At 43.0% G+C, this 20507-nt stretch overlaps 1 protein-coding gene across 1 annotated transcript; it reads left to right on the plus strand.

Moving 5' to 3' along the window:
• Positions 1-5604: 5604 nt before the first annotated feature.
• Positions 5605-19620, plus strand: LOC310961192 (inhibitor of nuclear factor kappa-B kinase subunit alpha-like). Its single transcript, XM_083933182.1, is given in 24 exon segments — positions 5605-5727; positions 6703-6800; positions 6887-7014; positions 8358-8452; positions 8640-8757; positions 9855-9924; positions 10008-10096; positions 10181-10270; positions 10445-10569; positions 11232-11339; positions 11503-11638; positions 12654-12848; positions 13278-13380; positions 13628-13751; positions 13842-13993; positions 14108-14169; positions 14271-14380; positions 16245-16294; positions 16426-16531; positions 16658-16805; positions 17460-17561; positions 17564-17601; positions 18225-18324; positions 19189-19620. Coding segments are annotated over 23 exon segments (2376 nt in total). The 5' UTR covers positions 5605-5727; positions 6703-6739; the 3' UTR covers positions 19255-19620.
• The last annotated feature ends 887 nt before the right edge of the window (positions 19621-20507 follow it).

Consider the following 20507-nt stretch of genomic DNA (forward strand, 5'->3'; position numbering starts at 1 on the left):
ATAACAGTTAAATAAAGTATTGATTTACTAATATAACAGTAAGGTAGGCAAGGCAACTTTATTTGTATTGCACTTTTCATACACAAGGCAGACTTAAAGTGCTTCACAGGACAACATGTCATGAATTAAAATGCATTACAGAAAGAAAGTAAGAAAGAAAGAAAGAAAGTAAGCAGTGATACCTGCTGTCGGCTGTTTAGGACAAATAAATGAGAAAGGTAAGAACAGCCACTGAGTCCATGTGCAGCATCACATCTTGTTGGATCTCCAGTAATCCATGTCAATGCTGCTAAAAAGGTCCTGCCTAACAAACAGAGCACTTGGCACCACTCACCCTCTGATCCTGACACCAAATGCCAGTTCGGGCTCTGCTGGAACATAGAAGTTTCCCACTTTGCGGGCAGTACGGTTCAGGCGTCTGTACATCTGCCTGTACTCCTGGTGGTACTTCTCAGCCCTCTTGTGGATCAGTTTCCTGGTCACTTTACCTGAAAACACATTGGGAATAAGTGCTCGTTCGGTAGGCGCACATGTTGAGCTGCACACAGACACATCTACATAAGCATCGACGCTCTATCCGGCTAATATACCAGCATTTCTGAATGATAAGGCGAGCTACAAAGATTTGATTCATGGCGGCATGGTATGAGTCGCATACGGGCAAAAGAAATAATCACTTCTGTGCCTCCCCCAACCCCCTCACCCCCCCAATCCGGACATCAGACCTGCGCCCCTGCATACAGCAGCAGCAGCAGCAGCAGCAGCAGCAGGAGTCGGGAGAGTTTGCTTTACTTTAGTATCAAAGCAAAAAGAATAAGCACCTATTCGGCAATATTCCAGATTTAACCCCAACACTTATACAGAGTTCATGCTCTCGGCTATTTATTTTTCCTCTCTGAGAAATTTCCCAGCAAAGTATTTATCATATCGAACAACGTATACGCCGATACTGATCGCCGCCGATAGGTCTGACAGAGCCGTTGATCGGTGCACACACACACACACACACACACACACACATCGTGCATCCCCACGGCAGCGCTCTGTGCAGAACTCTCCAGCCGGTCGCCATTTTGTCTGACGCTCCTTCGTCTGCATCCGTTCTCCTGTTGTTCGCTCTAAATGTGTGACTTTGTGTTTGGGACATATCCGGGCTTAAGCTTCGCTCTGTGTTTGCCTCTAAATCACGTTCTGCCTGCAGTTTCAGATCGGATTAGTCGATCTACAGAAAGTCGCAACTGTGAAAGTCGTTTTTTAAAGCCAAGCGTTCCCATTTCCAGCTTCTCGGTCACGAGTGCGTCCCTCTTTTCTTTGTTTCCTGTGACGTGAAACTGAGTTTGTTTGGGACAATTCACCAATAATGAAGATATTATCTACATCTCATCTCGTCCTCTGCTTCTCTGGTTGGAAACAAAGGTGTGTGTGTGGATGTTGTTGCCATGGCCGCCATCTTGTACCTTTCCCCGGTTATATAACGTCGACATCGCAGCTCTTGTATTTATTAATAGAGTTTGACGCTGCTGTTTATGAAGTGTCCGACCTGTCGAGGAGCAGCCGGACTCATGTTGAATGTCATTCACGGTGAACTGAGGGGAAGGATGATGAGCTCAGATTCATTCGGTTACATCACGGAAACACGTTATTAATAAACTCAAAGGCCCTTCTGCGGTTTTATCCTCAAATGTATTTGAGTCCACACTCCAGCAGCTATCGTTTGTGATTACTTCTGACTGGAAAAGCACCATTTTGTGTCATTACAATCATTCGATTGCACACAAACTGTACCATCTTTAACACTTGTCGTTTCAACAAGCTAAATCCATACATTTAAATCAATAACATCAGGATTATCCAATCCCTTAAAACTCTTAAAATGGCACTAAAACACCCTGGAATCACTTTACCGTACATTTTAATAGGAAATGTAACAGATAGGACTCATCTATCATGGTAAAAAAACAATCTTACATAAGGTAATCATGAATGAAAAGGTCCCGCTGATTAGAAATGTCATGAATAAAGAGGCTCTTAAATGATGAAACTTAGATTTGTTGTTGTTATGGTTGATAAATAACATGCACAACGATGTTAAAGTGTAATTCAGTCATAAAATCATAATTTTTCAGCACTTACACTCATCCGATAAGTCATCGAGACAGTTTTTTGTGTGTAAATACTGTTAACGGAGAAATCCAGGAGGGTCGCTAACAGCCGGACGTGGCTAACACTGATTAGCTCGGGCAGCACGGTGAAAGCATTAAAACGTCTTTTTAACTACTAATACTGCTGAAAATAACAATATAGTCAAAAAACTGACTACAGGGATGCAAAATGACCACAAAGAGATGCTAGATGACCACAAGTACACACAAAACGACCCAAAGCGACCACAAAGAGATGCTAGATGACTGGAAATAGACACAAAATGACCACAAAGACAAAAACATACGACAAAGCAGATTCAAGATAAAGAGATAAAATAGATTTAAAATGACGACAGAGGGAAACGATGTCAGTTTCTCCCTCGCCAACATTTAGCCTAACTTTAGATCATTGTTTAGCCTCTGTTTAGATGAACTAGCATGAGGTGGTTGGTATCCATGGATCCGTTAGATCATTCAGGTTCTTATGAAACGATATCTGCACCAAGCTGTTACAGACTCTTAGAGTGTCATTCCAGGGTACAATCATCCCAGGGTCTTTTTCAGCTCTTAAATGCATCAAATAAACCATTGAGACCATTTTTTTAGTGTAACAACTATTAACCGAGAAATCCTGGGAGAGTCGCTAACGTGGCTAACAGTTGTTAGCTCGTGGCAGTACGGTGAAGGCATTCAAAGGTCTTTTTTAACCACTAATACTGCTGAAAATAACAGCAAACCTCTGCAGCAGCATGAGAAGAGTCCTTACACGTGTCATAAATGATAAACACATGCACAGCGACGTTTAATGCCCATGCAACAAACTCTTTCAGCCACTCCTTACTCTTTAATTGGCTCCATCAAATAAAAGAAGAGGGTTCAGTCATTGTGTGTAATCGTGCCTTCCCTAATTCAAAGGCATTATCAGTTTCATGAGTAACACGTAAGCGGAGACCTTGACGGGTCTGTGTTCTCCGTGCAGCGTAGATGCACTTCTTCAGATCCTCCACCTTGACAAACTCTCCTCTCTCTCCCCTCACTCACATCAAAGAGCAGCTGCAGCGTCTCCATGGCGCTGGTTAGCATGGAAATGTCTGGTTCCCCTGGTGACGGCTGTGCGATGCTCCGGTGAAAGTCACCCTGTCGTACTGCGTCCACAGCGGTGGAGATAACACCTCTGTTTGAAGCAGCAGTGCATGCCTGCAGCGGTGAAACAAACCCCTTCTTATTTGCACCCATGAACGCCTCATTTCTGAATGTAAATAAAGCATGAGATATTATGGCCTGTTTTCATTTATATTATGGTTAGAGTATTAAATGAAGGGTTAATATTTAAGGTAGGTCAAACATTTCTTCATGGTTTTTGTTTCCTTTCTCAATGTGACTGAAGGCTATTTAACTGCTGTCGTACGCTGTTGTGTTTTAGAGAATCGAGCCGGCGCATACGAATCTTTTTACATGTTAGATCGGATCCGTCTCAGTGTTTTTTAAAGACCGGTGCAGGTAAGAGGCAACGTTCATCGAATACGCTACACGCACAGTGAGCTACACGTGTCACTGCCTTGTTAAAAACTCACCAAGGAAATGTTGTTTGTGAGCTTCTCTTTTTGGGAGGCACAGCAGGTGAAAATAAAAGTGTTTTGAAAGGTTCAACGTGTCCGAACGTCATTGAATAAAGGAATCTGTGTATTTCAGAGGGGATTAAATACTGAGACATGATCCAATAATATACGTTAATGCATCATTGACAGGGATCATTTTGCTGCATTTATCGATTTACAGATTTATCGTCCAAACATTGGTATTGCCATGGAAGAATTACTGAACGAGTCCACCAGGCACAGGTCCAGGGGCCCTGACTCAAAGTGTTGCTGAAAAAACCCCACAAAATGAACACAAAGAGATGCTAAAGTACACACAAAACTATGCGAAAATGACCACAAAGAGACAAAAAACTGACTATAGGGAAGCAAAATGACTACAAAGAGACAAAGAACTGACTATAGGGATGCAAAATGACCACAAAGAGATGCTAGATGACTACAAGAACACACAAAACGATGAATAAACGACCACAAAGAGACAAGAAACTGACGACAGGGATGCAAAACGACCGCAAAGAGAAGCTAGATGACCACAAGTATACACTAAACGACGAATAAACGACCACAAAGAGATGCTAGGTGACTGGAAATAGACCAAAAACGACCACAAAGAGATGCTAGATGACTACGAGTTTACACAAAATTACCCAAAACGACCACAAAGAGATGCTAGATGACTGGAAATAGACACAAAATGACCACTAAGACAAAAACGTATGACAAAGCTACACGAAATGGTTAAAAACAGATTTAAAATGACGACAGAGGGAAACAATGTCAGTTTATCCCTCGCCAACATTTAGCCTAACTATTGTTTAGCCTCCGTTTAGATAAACTAGCATGAGGTGGTTGGTACAGATGGATCCGTTAGATCATTCAGGTTCTTATGAAACCGCTATCTGCACCAACTTGAAGCTGTTACAGACTCTTAGAGTGTAATTCCAGTGTACAATCATCCCAACAACAACTTAACAACTATTAATGGAGAAATCCTGGAGAGTCGCTAACAGCCGGACTTGGCTAACAGTGATTAGCTCGGGGCAGTACAGTGAAGGCATTCAAAGGTCTTTTTTAACCACTAATACTGCTGAAAATAACAGCAAACCTCTGCAGCAGCATGAGAAGAGTCACTACACACAAAACAAAGCACCAATGGGCTCCTTCCTTTGGGATTGACTTTGGTAATCCACTGTAATGGACTTTACTATGAGAGGAGCTGGTACAGGGGCCAGTAGGTAAGTCTTTAAAGCACTCTTTTAATAAACTCTGGCTTCACTAACTACGCTGTTGCTGCTTTGTTGTGTGTGCAGGGACTCTTCTCATGCTGCTGCAGAGGTTTGCTGTTATTTTCAGCAGCATTAGTGGTTAAAAAAGATGTTTTGATGGCTTCACCTTACTGCCTCAAGCTAATCACTGCTAGCCACGTCCGGCTGTTAGCGACTCTCCTGGATTTCTCTGTTAATAGTTGTTACACAGAAAAAAAAACAGACTTGATGGCTTATTTGATGTATGTAAGTGCAAAAAAAGACCATGGGATGATTTTAAGCCAGAATTTCACTTTAAAGATGCCCCCATAGGTCTCTGACTGGGGTGGCACCTTGGCTGGAGTATCAGACCACCCCTTAGAAACGCCTCTGCAGTTAATAAGTCAATATTTTTTAGGGTTTTTATTTCACAACAGTCAGAAATTGGCTTCCATAGTATTGACCTCAAAAATACAATATCGACCGCCCCTGATTTACTGTTTAATGTGGTGTTTTTAACAGTTTTAGCGTCGCTTGAACGCAGCAGGCTCGCGTGTTCTTGAACGCGCCGCTGTTTCATTTTCACGAAACACAACCGGGGGGGTTCTGGTGACGTCACAGAGGAAAGTACACAGTCTCGAGCTGCTGCCGTTGGTGCTGCGTTGACACCGAAAAACAACCGGACAGCACGCAGTTACACCGAAACACGGCTCCATGACACTGTCATAGAAACACGAAGTAAGTTTTAAAGTCGCTCCAGCAACGGAAACGTTCATTTAAACGTCACTGAAGCGGCGTCGTAGCCTTCATTTCCCTGAATGCTAACTCGGCGGCGCAGAGTATTTCCTGGAATGTTTGTAGCTGCCGTTGATGTAGCCGTTGGTTGTTGACTAATCCGTTGATGTAGCCGTTGGTTGACTAAACCGTTAATGTAGCCGTTCGTTGACTAAACCGTTGATGTAGCCGTTGGTTGTTGACTAAACCGTTGATGTACCGTTAGTTGTTCTCTAATCCGTTGATGTAGCCGTTAGTTGCTCTCTAATCCGATGATGTAGCCGTTGGTTAGCTGTTAGCAGGCTGTTCTCCAGTTAACCAATCTAAATAAACAGTTATTCAGACTTTTATCACTACTTAAATAAAGCAGTTGTGTCAAATCATCACAAAATAGGCATCAATGTTAATGTGACATCAGCTTTGCAGGTGATCCAGGATGTAGCCATGTCCTGACACATTGCAGATGTCTTTAATTCAGTTGTTTCTGGTCCAAAAGAACATTTCAGGTATCCACAATGACATCCTTACAAGTACTAACTGAGCTTTCAACTCTATATATGTATCATTATATTTCAGATATCTATAAAGATCATTCTGGATATCTGTAATGCAATTCTTACTAAGGGCAAACTCATTTCAGATATCTACACAATCCAATTGTCATAATTGTTACTAGTCATAATTTGAATTACAGATATCTCAAATGAAAATCCATTCCAGATTTGTAATTGTAATTGTGAATCTCTATAATTGTGCAATATCATCACCATGGCACTCTGTATCATTGGACTTTTTAAAGCATATACTATTTGAACCTTTCTTAATTGATGTCAGCTTTTTATATTCTGTGAATATTTGTATGTTAGATATTTTTTTGTGAGCCAACTTATTGAAATTTCATCTACTATGTGCACTTATGTTGTATTTATTAAATGACAGTAAAGCAAGTCTAAGTCTAATTGAAAGCCTGATACCCATGAATGGCAAAAGTGTTTGGATATCTAACAGAGAGAAGTGGGATTCTTGCCATAAGCTAGGTAGGAATTTAAACATCTCAATCAGCCTTTTAAACCAGAAATGCCTTATCAGTCATTGTAAACGTTCTTTCTCCTCTTTGGTCCAGCTCGCCTGCCGCCTGACAACACAATGGAGAAACCTCCCTTCAGGCAGAACCAGAGTTGCGGAGCGTGGGAGCTGAAAGAGAGGCTGGGAATGGGCGGTTTTGCCCATGTTTACCTGTACCAGCATCATGTGAGTGTTAGAGCCGCATAACCCTGACACTGCAGCCATGTAACACTAACAAGTGAACACCTTAGAACAGCGGTGTCAAACTCAAATTCACAGTGGGACAAATTTAAAAACTGGGACAAAGACTGCAAATGTGCATGTGTTCCTTCTCTCCAGATGTGTAACGTTGAACCTTTCCAGTGCAGCTCCTTGTTCTTGTCGTGGTGTTTCTTCTGTTTGATTCTTTGGTCACAGCCACGGTGACAAACAGCTCTTTACCTTCACACACAGATCATCTGCTGAAAGCTCCTGTCCTCCATCTTTCTTTGGGGCGTTTTTGTAGTGTTTTGCCTCTGTTTTTAGTCGTTTTTTTCACATTTATTTGGTGTTTTCATCTGTTTTTAGTCATTTTTTCACGTTTATTTGGTGTTTTCATCTGTTTTTAGTAGGTAATTTCACTTTTTGTGGTGTTTTGCGTCTGTTTTTAGTCTTTTCATCACTTTTTTGTGGTGTTTTCATCTTTCTTTACTGAAAAACCAAAAAAAAAAGACTTCAAATGTGCATGTGTTCCTTCTCTCCAGATGTGTAACGTTGAACCTTTCCAGTGCAGCTCCTTGTTCTTGTCGTGGTGTTTCTTGTGTTTGATTCTTTGGTTACAGCCACGGTGACAAACAGCTCTTTACCTTCACACACAGATCATCTGCTGAAAGATCCTGTCCTCCATCTTTCTTTGGGTCGTTTTTGGGGTGTTTTCATCTGTTGTTAGTCGGTTTTTCACTTTTTTTTGTGGTCTGTTTTTAGTAATTTTGTCATGTTTTTGTGGTGTTTTTTTGTCTGTTTATAGTAATTTTGTCATGTTTTTGTGGTGTTTTGCGTCTGTTTTTAGTTGTTACATCACTTTTTGGTGGTGTTTTCATCTTTCTTTACTAAAAAAATGGTCTTTACCTTCAGACACAGATCATCTGCTGAAAGCTCCTGTCCTCCATCTTTCTTTTGGTCATTTTTGGGGAGGGGTGGATTCAGTGTGTCTGCAGAGACTGGTAGCATGGATGCTCATGTGTGTGAACAGTAAAGTAGACGTGGATGTGCTTTATACTCGCGGGCCAGCTCTCAGAGAACCTTGATAGGATCTTTGGGGCCAAATATAATTACATCGCGGGCCAGATTTGGCCCACGGGCCTGAGTTTGACACACCTGCCTTAGAACTTACTTCTTATTGGGTTTAAATCCAGTACTCTGTTTGTTGTGACATTTTTTGAAGAGGGTGAAACAGCTCCTCCAGAATTACACACAAACTTGCTATTTAGGGGTTTTCTTTTATGCTCTGATATAATAATAATGGATTTTCTCTTTGTCTGTTTTTGTAGGAATCAAATGAAAAACTAGCTGTGAAAATGTGCCGTCTGGAGCTCACACCAAGGAATAAGGACAGATGGAGCAGAGAAATCCAGATCATGAAAAAGTTAGACCTTTTTTTTAATGTACTTTCCTCCCGTGGGCGTGATTTAAGGACATTATACTGTGATGTTCTGGAGTCATGATGACATAATACTAATTATCCAAAGGAAACATTCAGTGCGTGACTGTGCACAATCTGTATGGGCTTCATTAAATCATAATGTATTGACTCCTCCTTCGCTCTCACTCAGGTTGAATCACATCAATGTGGTGACAGCTCGAGATGTCCCGGAAGAAATGGGGCACATAGCCTTAAATGATCTTCCCCTGCTGGCCATGGAGTACTGCTCCAGGGGAGACCTGAGGAAGGTGAGGGTCTGGAAGCATACACGTCCAAATCAAGCTGGGTTTTTTACGTGCTTTAGGGTCCTCGTCCCCCCCCTCCAGGCCCGTTTGTACTCACACTACCTGGGCCTCGGAGAATGCTTCTTGCTGCCTATACGTCATCACGCCGTAACACGTCACACGCATTGATGACGTCATGGCGATGCGTCTCTTTGTTTCCAGATCTTTCCGTAGACCTCAGAGTTTTTGTGCGTCTTGTCGACTGTTTTTGAATCTTTTCATCGACCAAATCTGCAGTAAACACTCCACCTCCGCATCACACCAACGTGAACCTTTCACCGCCATTGTTTGAAATGTCCGCGCATGGTCCCTCCTTCTTTTTTCTACGTCCCAACAGGCGCACAGGAAATGACCTCAGAGCCGCCGTAGGCCTCATGCTCGTACACGTGCGCACGCTCGTGCTCGTACACGTGCTTGACAAAAGCCCACCTCTCCCAAACGGGCCGTGGACGGCAAGCGTGCCGCTCCTAGATGCAGTACGGTTGCACTCACACTGGTCAAAGGAACTAGACTTTAGCCCTGAAACGTGCTTGGGCACGGTACGGAGGCACAGTGTGAGTGCGCCCTAAAAGCACCAACCTCACATCTGTGTAGACGGGAAAAGGCTTTGCTGGTGTCACTCCTTGTTTTACCTGTAAGACTCCAGTTTTAATGCCTTTGGGACGTGAAAACATCAGAGAGAGTAAAAGTGTGCATCCTGATCATAGCTTGGTTATAAAATCTTCATCGCTCATTTAGTTTTCTGACAACAGAGACAGGAATATATGTAAAGTACAACAACTGAATGATGAGTAATTAAACTAAGTACAAGACAGCATGAGGAGACAGAACAGACGTCTAACCAGCAGAGTATAAAGGATATGTCTCTCTACTTTACAGATGTTCGCTGTGATACGCAATTTTTCTGGTTGTAAGTCTGTTGGATAAAAGCAACAGCTAAGTTAATGTAATGTTCACACAATCATAGCATGTTGTATGTGTGAGGTGGATTTTCCCTTCTTTCTGTCATGTAATGTGGATTCACTGCGGATGTGATAGAGTTGTGTCTGTGTGGGTTACAGATGCTGAGCAAACCTGAAAACTGCTGCGGGCTGAAAGAGAGCGAAGTGCTTTCATTACTCAACGATGTCGGTACGTCCAGTGTTTTTCTGTGTGCGACTTGTTCATTCAGACGTGTCTTATCATCCAGTTAAACCTCCCGTCTTCTGCTCCAGGATCTGGTATCCAGTATCTGCACGAAAACAAGATCATACACCGAGACCTTAAACCTGAAAACATAGTGCTGCAAGATATCAACGGAAAGGTAAACGGAAGCTTTCCGGCTTTGTTCTCTTTGACTTCACATCTTGAAGAAACCGTCTCGTATTCAGTTTTTCTTCTTCTGCAGCTGGTTCACAAAATCATCGACCTGGGCTACGCTAAAGACCTGGACCAGGGCAGTCTGTGCACCTCCTTCGTTGGCACGCTTCAGTACCTGGTAAACAAGTTATTTATTTATCCTCACATCCACCCAGTTTTATATAATCTATGACTCGTTACACGTTTAATTATGTAATCATCATAATCGTCCTGCCATCACAAATGTAGAGATGCTAAATTTGTCGTGGATCAAATGTATCCTGTTGAAAAGCACCACTTTTTTCATCTGCAGGCGCCTGAACTGTTTGAGAATAAGCCGTACACTGTTACTGTGGACTACTGGAGCTTTGGCACGATGGTATTTGAATGCAGTTGTGGTTTCCGTCCATTCCTGCACAACCTGCAACCCGTGCAGTGGTGAGTTGACCTGAAACATGAAGACATGTGCAGGAGTGATTGACTTAAAGCATGTTGGAGACTTCACTTGGCTCATGAATTAAAGAACAGTCCCCTTGGTTCACCTTGTCCGTCTGCAGCAGCAGCAGCGGTGGAGTGAAAGGGAATTCCTGAGCTACCGAGAGATGTGAGAGAGACAGGTGCATGCTGGTCTTCTGAAAACAACGGGACACTTGTTATTATAGATTGGTCTGCTGGTTTGGCCGCTCACCAGCAGAGTCAGCAGTTAAAGCAGCAGCAGAGGGTGTGACACGCCACCATGAAGGCAATTTAATTACCTACAAACCCTCATTGTCTGATGAAAGAGTTTGTTTCAGACTCATAACTTAGACTTAGACTTCTCTTTATCGATCCTTTGGGATGAGTCCTGCAAGGAAATGGAGAACTTAATGAAATCTGAACACACAGGCATGATAAACATATTCGTAGATTCAGTAAAACTTACTTTCTAATAAATATAATTCTCTACATTAATGGAAACAGCTTCTTCCATGACTAACAAGTCCATTTGGAAGTGAAACCACATTTGAAACTTTTAATTTTCCAATTTGTTTTGCTCCGTGTTAAAAATAAACCTGGATCATTTTAAGATGTGGAACTAACGTGTGTCTTCTCATCCACAGGGCCAGCAAAGTGAGGAACAAAGGTCCGAAAGACATCATGGCTGTAGAGGAACAGAACGGAGAAGTCCGGTTCTCCACACACCTGCCCTACCCCAACAACCTCAGCAGGTTAGGACCCCTGTGACTCACTTTCCCTCAGCAATGGGAGTGAATGGGAGTACATTGTTGTGCAATAGTCACTCAGATGACAGTGGTCTCAAAGCCACATGTTTGGACAGTGTCTGGTGCCAGCTTCTCTCCTTGAACACACGTTTTAACTGCTGTTATTTAGGACACTGCTGGAGTCGATGGAAGCTCTGCTGCAGCTGATGTTAAAGTGGGATCCTGTCCAGCGAGGAGGCAAAGTCAACCTTGACTCAAAGAAACCCATGTGCTTTGAAGTGCTGGAGCAGATACTGAGTATGAAGGTGAGTTTGCTGTTTCTCCATCCACTGTTTTTTGTTTTTCTATTCGCAAAAGTTGTGGATGGTACCAGTTACTCTTTTTAGTTAGGTTCAAATCGAACAGTTAAGACTTGACGCATGTCTGCGCAGGAGACCAGAGAGAAAGATAGTTTTAAATGTGCCAAGATTTTTGATTTCTTCATCAAATAACAAAACAACATGGGGCTTTTATTGTGAAGTATTCATAGGAAATGAAATATGTTTATCCAGCGCTTAGCTGTTTAAGCAGTAACATCAAAAGTTGCAGCTTCTGTAGTTATATCCTACATCTTCTTTAGTTTGGGTGCATTTTATGAAACTAAAAATATAAGGTTATTGTCTCCGGCAGTCTCCCGGGGATCTCCATACTGCACCCAGTGTGTGCCCCATATAGTGTCCTTGGCAGTGCCCCGCGTTCAAATCCGACCTGCAGCCTTTTCCTGCTCATCATCCTCTCTCTCTCACTCCCTCTCCCTCTCTCTCTCTCGTTCTCTCTCTCTCTCTCTCTTCTGTGACATGAGAAATACTTCTATGATGTTTAAAAATACAAAAACAGCCAAAAGACACAGAGCTATCCTCGAGCTGTAGCCCCTGAAAAGCCTTCAAGCAGGAAGCCCTGCAGTGGAAATGTAGATCCCTGCTGTGCTGGGCTGGAGCGTCGAGGCGAGCCGTGTCATGCTGGAAAAACCACTTTACTGCCAGAGTTTTATCTGAAGACTCATCTGTGCGTTTGAGCCAGTTGTATCTGGGTCAAACAGCATTTACATATTTCTCTTGTAACTGATTGAATGTCATTTTTGACAGTGTTGACACGATTCTATATACTATATATACTTATAATACTTTAATACAACACTAAACTATCTCCGCTTCTGCTGCATCGATTAGATATTTTTGTACTTAATTGGTGGAGTTGTGGTCTTCATTGTACCAAACATTCCAGTAAATGATGACCTTTGACTTTGTGTTAAGCTGTTTTTTTCCTCCTGTGTCTCTCCAGGTCGTCCACATCCTGAACATGACCACAGCTCAGGTCCACTCTTTCCAGCTGACTCACGAGGAAAGTCTCCACAGTCTGCAGAAGCGCATCGAGGGCGAGACCAAGATCGAAGTGGTGAACCAGGAGCTGCTGCAGGAGACGGGAGTGTCACTGGATCCCAGGAAGCCTGCTGCGCAGTGTGTCCTAGATGGAGTGGTGAGTTGACTCTGTAACACTCCTGTTGGAGTTAATACCTTCATCAGGGGGGACGTCCTGGTGGTTCAAGGGTTTAAGATGCCAACCATGTACTGGCAACATCCCCACGTATGATGTAGTTTCTCTCCCTCTTCATGTCCTGTCATTTCTCTACTGTTTCCTACTGCTAATGAAACAAAAAACAAACTATTTTATGTTAGTAACCCCCATTGGAACCCTTACAAAGACTGGAATAGGTGTGCAAAAGACTTGTCTCAGTGCTAGAAAAGCTCAAATGATGCAGAAAATGCTGCGTCTGCAGGTGTGTTGGCTCTCACACACTCCTGTATGTGCACTGAGGGACTTTGAATCAATCAGCAATGCTGTTTTCAGTGACAGGAGATGCATTTGCAGGTTGTATAAGTGGCTGTTTTCTCCTCTCCTGTGTAGAGAGGGTGGGACAGCTACATCGTCTACCTGTTTGACAAGAGCATCACCAAGTACTCTGGTCCCCTCAGTGCCAGACAACTGCCTGATAAAGTCAACACTATAGGTGAGTCTGTATTTGTCTGCACATGACGAAACAACAATCAACCTGTTAAATGCATCAGCTTTAATACATTTAACACATCACTCTCATCAGTCTCCGTTAGGTTGTCGGGTATGAAACCAAGTCTGTAACTAATGAGGTTTTTTTGTATCGTGATTAACACTTAGTCCACTGAATGGCAGTATTTCCAGTGTTTCTCCTCTGTTTTAGAGCGCAGCAGCTCTCATGGGTCTTTGTTTTAACTTTGCAGTGCAAGAAGCCAAGACACAGCTGCCCCTGGTGGTGCTGAAGAAGGTTTGGGGTGAAGCAGTGAGCTACATCTGCGGGCTGAAGGATGACTACAGCCGGCTTTTCCAAGGACAAAGGGCTGCGATGTGAGTCACACGACAGACTCTGCTCTGAAGCTGCTTCTTCTTCTTCCTTCCGAACCTCTCTGACTCTGAATCGTCTCCTTCCTCCTCCAGGTTGAGTCTCCTGCGCTACAACACCAACCTGACCCGGTGTAAGAACAGCATGTTTGGCTTCTCCCAGCAGCTGAAGGCCAAGCTGGACTTCTTCAAGAGCAGCATCCAGTACGACCTGGAAAAGTACAGCGATCAGATGCACTATGGCATATGTGAGTGCTCACCGGCAGCTCGACCCTCTAATGGGGAACATTTCCAGGTGGGAATATTTTGTTAGTGATGAGCAAGGTGTTTGTTTTTGACGAGCTGTGCGTGTTTGTTTAAAGCTTCTGAAAAGATGCTGAAAGCCTGGCAGGAGAACGAGGAGCGAGCTGCTGCTTTTGCACAGGTAACGCATGTTTTCACTATATTTAAAAGCCCATTTAAACGGGCTGTAATGTTGCTCGGTTCAAACCCTTCTGGTGGCTTGATCCCTGATTCCTCCTGCAGGTGGCAGAAGTGAGCCATCTGGATGATGAGATCATGGCTCTGCACTCGGAGATAGTGGAACTTCAGAGGAGCCCGTACGCTCGACGCCAGGGAGACAAGATGGAGCAGCTGTGAGTGTTAATGTGGTCTGAGTGCGACACGTGATCTAAACAGTTATCAATAATAGTCTTTCTCCCATGTTCTGTTGATGTTGAAAGGCAGAAGTGATGATATAACTAAAGCCTGAAGGCTCTTCTTGTTTACAGATGTTATGCTCTGTAAGTCATTTACGATCGCATAAATGATGACGTTTGTGACCTTTTACTCAAATGCTGCACAGTGTTAATTTACTTCATTACCGATGTTTTGATTAATGTGAGAGTTTCACAGCAAAGACATAAAGCTGCTGGGAAAGAGTAAAGGGGAGATTACCTGGAATAAAGGATATCAAGATTACTGTATTTTCCGCACTATAAGTTGCACCTAAAAACCTTCTAACTACTCAAAAGCCGACAGTGCGCCTTATAATCCGGTGCTCCTTATATTTGGACCAATATTGAGCCACAACAGGTCTCCAACTACGGTGAGCAGCCGCCGACTCTATTTTCCCCCGTAGAAGAAGTAACGCGCGGTGCATGTTGAGATATACGACTGCGTGAAGCGTGCCGTTTCATTTCCATGTGTGTGTTTGTGTAAAGAGCCCAAAATGGCTCCTGTTAAGAGACACGCTTACGATGCAGAGTTTACACTCAAGGTCATTAGTCACGCTAATGGATGCAGAACGTAACCCCAGCCTCGACTGTAGCGTCTTTTCTATGCACCTTATACTCCTAAAAATTGTGACTACACTCAGGTTTAATACAAAGTCTTGAAAGTTTGGAAAAATTCATTTTAACTCCTCAAGGTTAGAAATATGCTTGAATTCCACTTAACTCATACTTGATTTTCAACATAATCTGGGGCCTCGTTTATAAAACTGTGTGTAGAATCCTTCCCAAAACATTGCATTCGCACAAAACCATGAATGTGCTGCACAAAACAAATATATATATAAATTTATATCAAATATCCAGAGCTATTTAAAACTGTGAATAATGTGGCAGCTCTAAATGTGTTTATATGAAGTGAGAAAAGAAATAAAGAGCGTTATTTGCAACATGTGAGATCCACACATCAGTCCTTTCTGTCTCAGCAGGGTCAGATTTGACTGCGAACAGACGAATGTCATCATTTATTAAATTAAAAAATACTGTATTTAACAAAATTTACCTTTTTAATTCATTATTGTTGCTATAACATGGCACAAAACGTTTTCACAACTTCAGCCAAACGGACATACCTATCAACGTATGCCGTTCTAAAATTCAGTTAAACATGTGATTAAAAACATTTAGACTTGATCATTCAGTCAAACTGCATCTTAACTGATGCAGACAGTATCGTCTTATATTATCATTTATTTTAAAGTTAATGTAACTCGTGTTTCCATCGAGTGTCGCTGATTCCAGAGTCAGAAAAACTTTGCCGCAGCTCTACTCACGAGTGATAGTTGGCGTAGGAATACGCACGCTTCTCCGCAAATGATTTTTCTATAAATACCAACGTTTGCCACCGCACATTTCTGCCCATCTACACAAGGGTTTATGTGCTTTAGAAATAAAGCCTCTGGTGTTTCATCCACACAGTCACTTGTGTAAACAGAGAAATCTTTAGTCTAGTGTTGGGATGGTTGATATCAACAAGGATGCACCGTGATCAGACTGGTTTACGCTTTGATCATTTATCCCCCAGTCCTCATGCTTAAAGACTTTGATTTACTTTGTGATCTGAATGATGGTGAGAGTCGTGCTTCATTAGTGAGGCTGTGTGAGCAGTAGAGGATGTGAAGGATGCTTTGTTACATATGTGTTAGAGAGAGGAGACGGGCCTCCTCCATGGCAGAACTTAAATTCAGTCTTGTAGGTAATTAAATGTGTTTAATTCACTTTATTGCAGAGAAGAAAAGGCGATTGAGCTCTACAAGCAGCTGAAGATGAAATGCAAAAGTAAGAAACATCTTAAATGTCTGGTCATTCAAAATGTCATGTTATAATTGAGCGGCATACTTTTCCTTAAAAACCAAAATAAAGTGTTAATAGAATCCACTTGTTAAACCTGAAATGTGTTTCTCTGTCAGCACCTGAGCCCGACGTGAGCAGCGACAGCTCTGAGATGGTGAAGGCCATCATCCAGACGGTCCAGAACCAAGACAAGGTCCTCAAGGATCTGTACACCCACCTCAGGTAGAGTCCAGCGCTCTCACAGGGATTTACTCTGCAGACCTGTGGGCTCACTCTTAAATTCACTTTACTCTGCTACGCTGTGTGTTAGCTAACGGCTGCCCTGTCTCGACTCCTCACTCCTCACAGTAAGATCCTCATCAGCAAACAGAAGATCATTGACTTGTTTCCACGAATTGAGAAAACGCTGGAGAGCATCAAGGACGCGGACAACAAAGTGATGCAGATGCAGATCAAGAGACAGAGAGAGTTCTGGCATTTACTGAAGATCGCCTGTGTAAGTGACTCTGCGGCGTTTGTTTAAGTGTGTCAGCCCTCAGAGATCACGCTTTCTAGGGTCGCTGTGTTATCACTGAGGGGGGGGGGGGGTATTCAGAGTAATTACTGTTATATGTTCAACCAAGTGCCCTAAACTCAAAAAGATTCAGTTTATTGTCCGATAAGTCACGGGAAAACAGGAAATCCTCATAGTTAAGGAGCTAGAGCTTGGTTACATTTGGACTTGCATCATGAATGAATCATCCACATAGTTGTGTGACTCTGCGGTACTTTGTGTTCTCCGTAACCTCCTCAAACTCGCCTACAAACACAAACAGCGGGAGGAGAAGCCGCCTCTCTTCCTCCCTGTAGAAGGAATGCATCAAGTTTGTTTTTGTTACATGCATCAGTATGATCTCTCTCTCTCTCTCTCTCTCTCTCTCTCTCTCTCTCTCTCTCTCTGTCTCTGTCTCTCTCTCTCTCTCTCTCTCTCTCTCTCTCTCTCTCTCTCTCTCTCTCTCTCTCTCTCTCTCTCTCTCTCTCTCTCTCTCTCTCTCTCTCTCTCTCTCTCTCTCTCTCTCTCTCTCTCTCTCTCTCTCTCTCTCTCTCTCTCTCTCTCTCTCTCTCTCTCTCTCTCTCTCTCTCTCTCTCTCTCTCTCTCTCTCTCCTGCAGGCTCAAAACTCGACACGAAACTCGATAGCAGCCAGTCCCGAGTCGTCGAACCTGCTGCAGGTTTCTCAGTGGTCGCAGTCGGCACAACCAGTCAGCTCCCCACATCCCCTCACCTCACAACACTAACTGGGCCCAATGACAGGTAACTCATCAGCTGAGTGGGTTCAGAGCCCGAATGTGACCGACCTCTAAAGGAAATATTCACCCCCTCGACCTTGTTTTTTCATGTTTAACTGTAAACATCTGTCAAACAGATCTAAGCTCAGTCAGGGTTTAGTGGAAGCACCTTTAGGCAGTAAGAATTAAAAACTAAGTGGCCACTTGGGGGCAGCAGAAACAAGCTGTGAACACTTTTAAGGACATTTTATCACCTAAAGTAAGTTAAAAACAGTTTCCCACATCCAGCAGATAAAGAGTTTTGTTGTTTGTTTTGAATTTCAGGTCCAATATTCTCTCTGTTTTTTGTTCTCCACCAACTTCTGAGGGAAATATCTTTCTCTTCAGCTGCTAAAGGCCTCACTGTCTTCACCATAAAATCCATTCACGTCTATTATTAATTTGTTTTGTTTGTTCATAAAGAAATGGGACAAACCACGTTTCATATCTTGGACATTTTGTACTCCGCGGACAGAACTTTACTTGCCCAGTGTGTTTGTTTGATGATAATCATGCTGCAGTCATGTGGGAAGACTGCTGTTACGGTGCGTGTTCTTTTCCTTCTTTGTACACTCACAGAGGTGTCATGCGGTGTGTGTTTTCCTTCAGTGACGCTGCACCGCGTCTGCTGCAGGAGAACCAGAAGTACCTCACTCAGCTGACCAGCCTGATGCAGGAGGCTGCTGACGAACAGGCCAAGAGCATTGTGGTGAGTTCACTTTCTTTAACGCAGCTGTTGGACATGATGACCGGAGCCCCCAGGAAATGTCCCAGTTGTTGTTTTTAAACTGTGAATGAATCCCTCAACAAGCCATCTATAATAGTAAAACACATGAGCAGACAACACACTTCAGTAACACAGTTCTTCCAGTTCAATAGACAAACATGAACACACTCAGGTTCCATACAGATCCACCAGTTCAGCTTCTTCTGATGCCTCCACCGCAATAATGACTTTGTGCCGACTCACGTCAAAGGCGCAGTGTAGTGACATTTAAGCTCATTGCAAACAGGCTCACAGGCACAGGCGCACATTGTTACACAACTAAAATGTGAACGCTGATGCTCATATTAGTTATAGAGACACAGACGATCCACATGAGCATTAATTACACCGTTAAGATCAGAACAGATGAAGCAGAAAGCTCTTTTCAGAACAGTTTCAAAGATTTAATGAAACGCCAAATAACTTCTACCAAGATGGAAGTGTTTGGTGCGAAACGTGTATATTTCAAACATCCAACTTGTGTACGAAACCATGTGTTTGTTACTTAAACACCAGCATTGCACAGCATATTTTAGGGATATAAATAGTCAAAAAATGATCATATTCTCAGACATTTAAGTGCACAAACTGACTCAGTGTTCACACAATGAGCAAAGAAATCCCTGAAATAAGGATGTGATGATAAAGGTAAACACGAGATGAAGGGAAGCAGAGAAAGATAGACAGATGTGTAGTTTTGACATCAACACCAAGCACTGAAATCACAGAAAACCAGTCAGGGAGGAGGTTTAAATGTGTTTGGTTTACATTCAACTCTTTAACACCTGGTGGTTTTCCTTTCTCAAGGACCAAGACTGGAGCTGGACCAAATACGAAACTTTAACGACCAAATTAAAAAAGAGAAATGCGTAAGCGGGTATTTTTCCCTCCATCCCCGCCTGTGCTCCGAGTAACACTAAAGACTGTAAAGCTGCCGACACGAGAGACAAAAGACTTTGTACAGTTGTTCATGGACTCGGGATGTTCGCACACGCTCCGTGGCGTCCGACCGTCCGCTCCTGCTGGGATCACACGGTGGACAGAAACAATGGCGCCGTGTCACTCTACTTGTTTTTCTTCTTCTCTTCGCTGCACAAAATGCATCATAATTCATTCTTCCTGTCGAGTCACTGAGCAAACTGTAGCACCAGACTCGAGGGGTCGGAGGTGGACTCGTCACATGAGAGCGCGTCGGACAGAAACACGGGAGCGAGTTCGACCGTGTGACGAGGAAAAACACAGGAAGTGGAGGGGGTAGGGTTGGAGGGGTGGGAGGGGGGGTGGAGGAGGAAATCACAATCAAGCAAACAGCACTTTGATACGCCCGTGTATCCGCTCTGGAAAGACATGAGACGTCTCCAGGCAGCATTCAAAGTTTCACCGTCGCTCATAATCAGTTTGATCCACTTTGCTGTTCACACTCTGGGGTTCAGATTCTGTGTAAATGTGTTTTTTTTGCCCGTTTGTTGAAATAAAGTGTTATAAGCAGAAGTCTTCAGTCATGGGAATGTGGCGGACGCGGCCGGTTATCATGTTTATAAAGTGTCTCTGTCCTTTTAGAGATACAAAAAGGTTTGTTTTCTCTTTTTAATCTGCACGTTTAACGTCACCGGGTGGTTCACGCCGCGCTCACGTCACACGGAGGAGACGCGGTGGGATAAGAGTCACGTTTACAGCCAAAACAAACGCAGATTTTAAACAAAACTTCAGAGAATCAGAGGAAGAAAATGTGCGATTATGTGACTTTGTATCGACGGCTCTTCTGAGAATATTAGAGCTGGTTCATGGAGACGAACAGCTGCTGAATAAACTGGTTAAACCTCGTTAGTCAGAGCTCAAACGAGGGAAATGACACCAAAACGAGCCGCTGATGGACGTCACGTCATCGTGTTTCAGTATTTTCTGACATCTGACAAAAGAATAAATCAGTTAATGAAGAAAATAATCTGCAGATTCATCCGGACTGCAACCCCCCAATCCATATTTGGTGATTATTTTCTTATTATCTGGTTAATTTCTTAGTGAATAAAATGTAATTTAACGCACATTCATATAACTTCATTCACCCAAAACAGCCTGAAACACTTTACAGTTATTTAAAAGCAGTAAATCATCACATCTGAGAA

The sequence above is a fragment of the Echiichthys vipera genome, assembly GCF_963691815.1.
Source record: "Echiichthys vipera genome assembly, chromosome: 18".
Lineage (NCBI taxonomy): Eukaryota > Metazoa > Chordata > Actinopteri > Perciformes > Trachinidae > Echiichthys > Echiichthys vipera.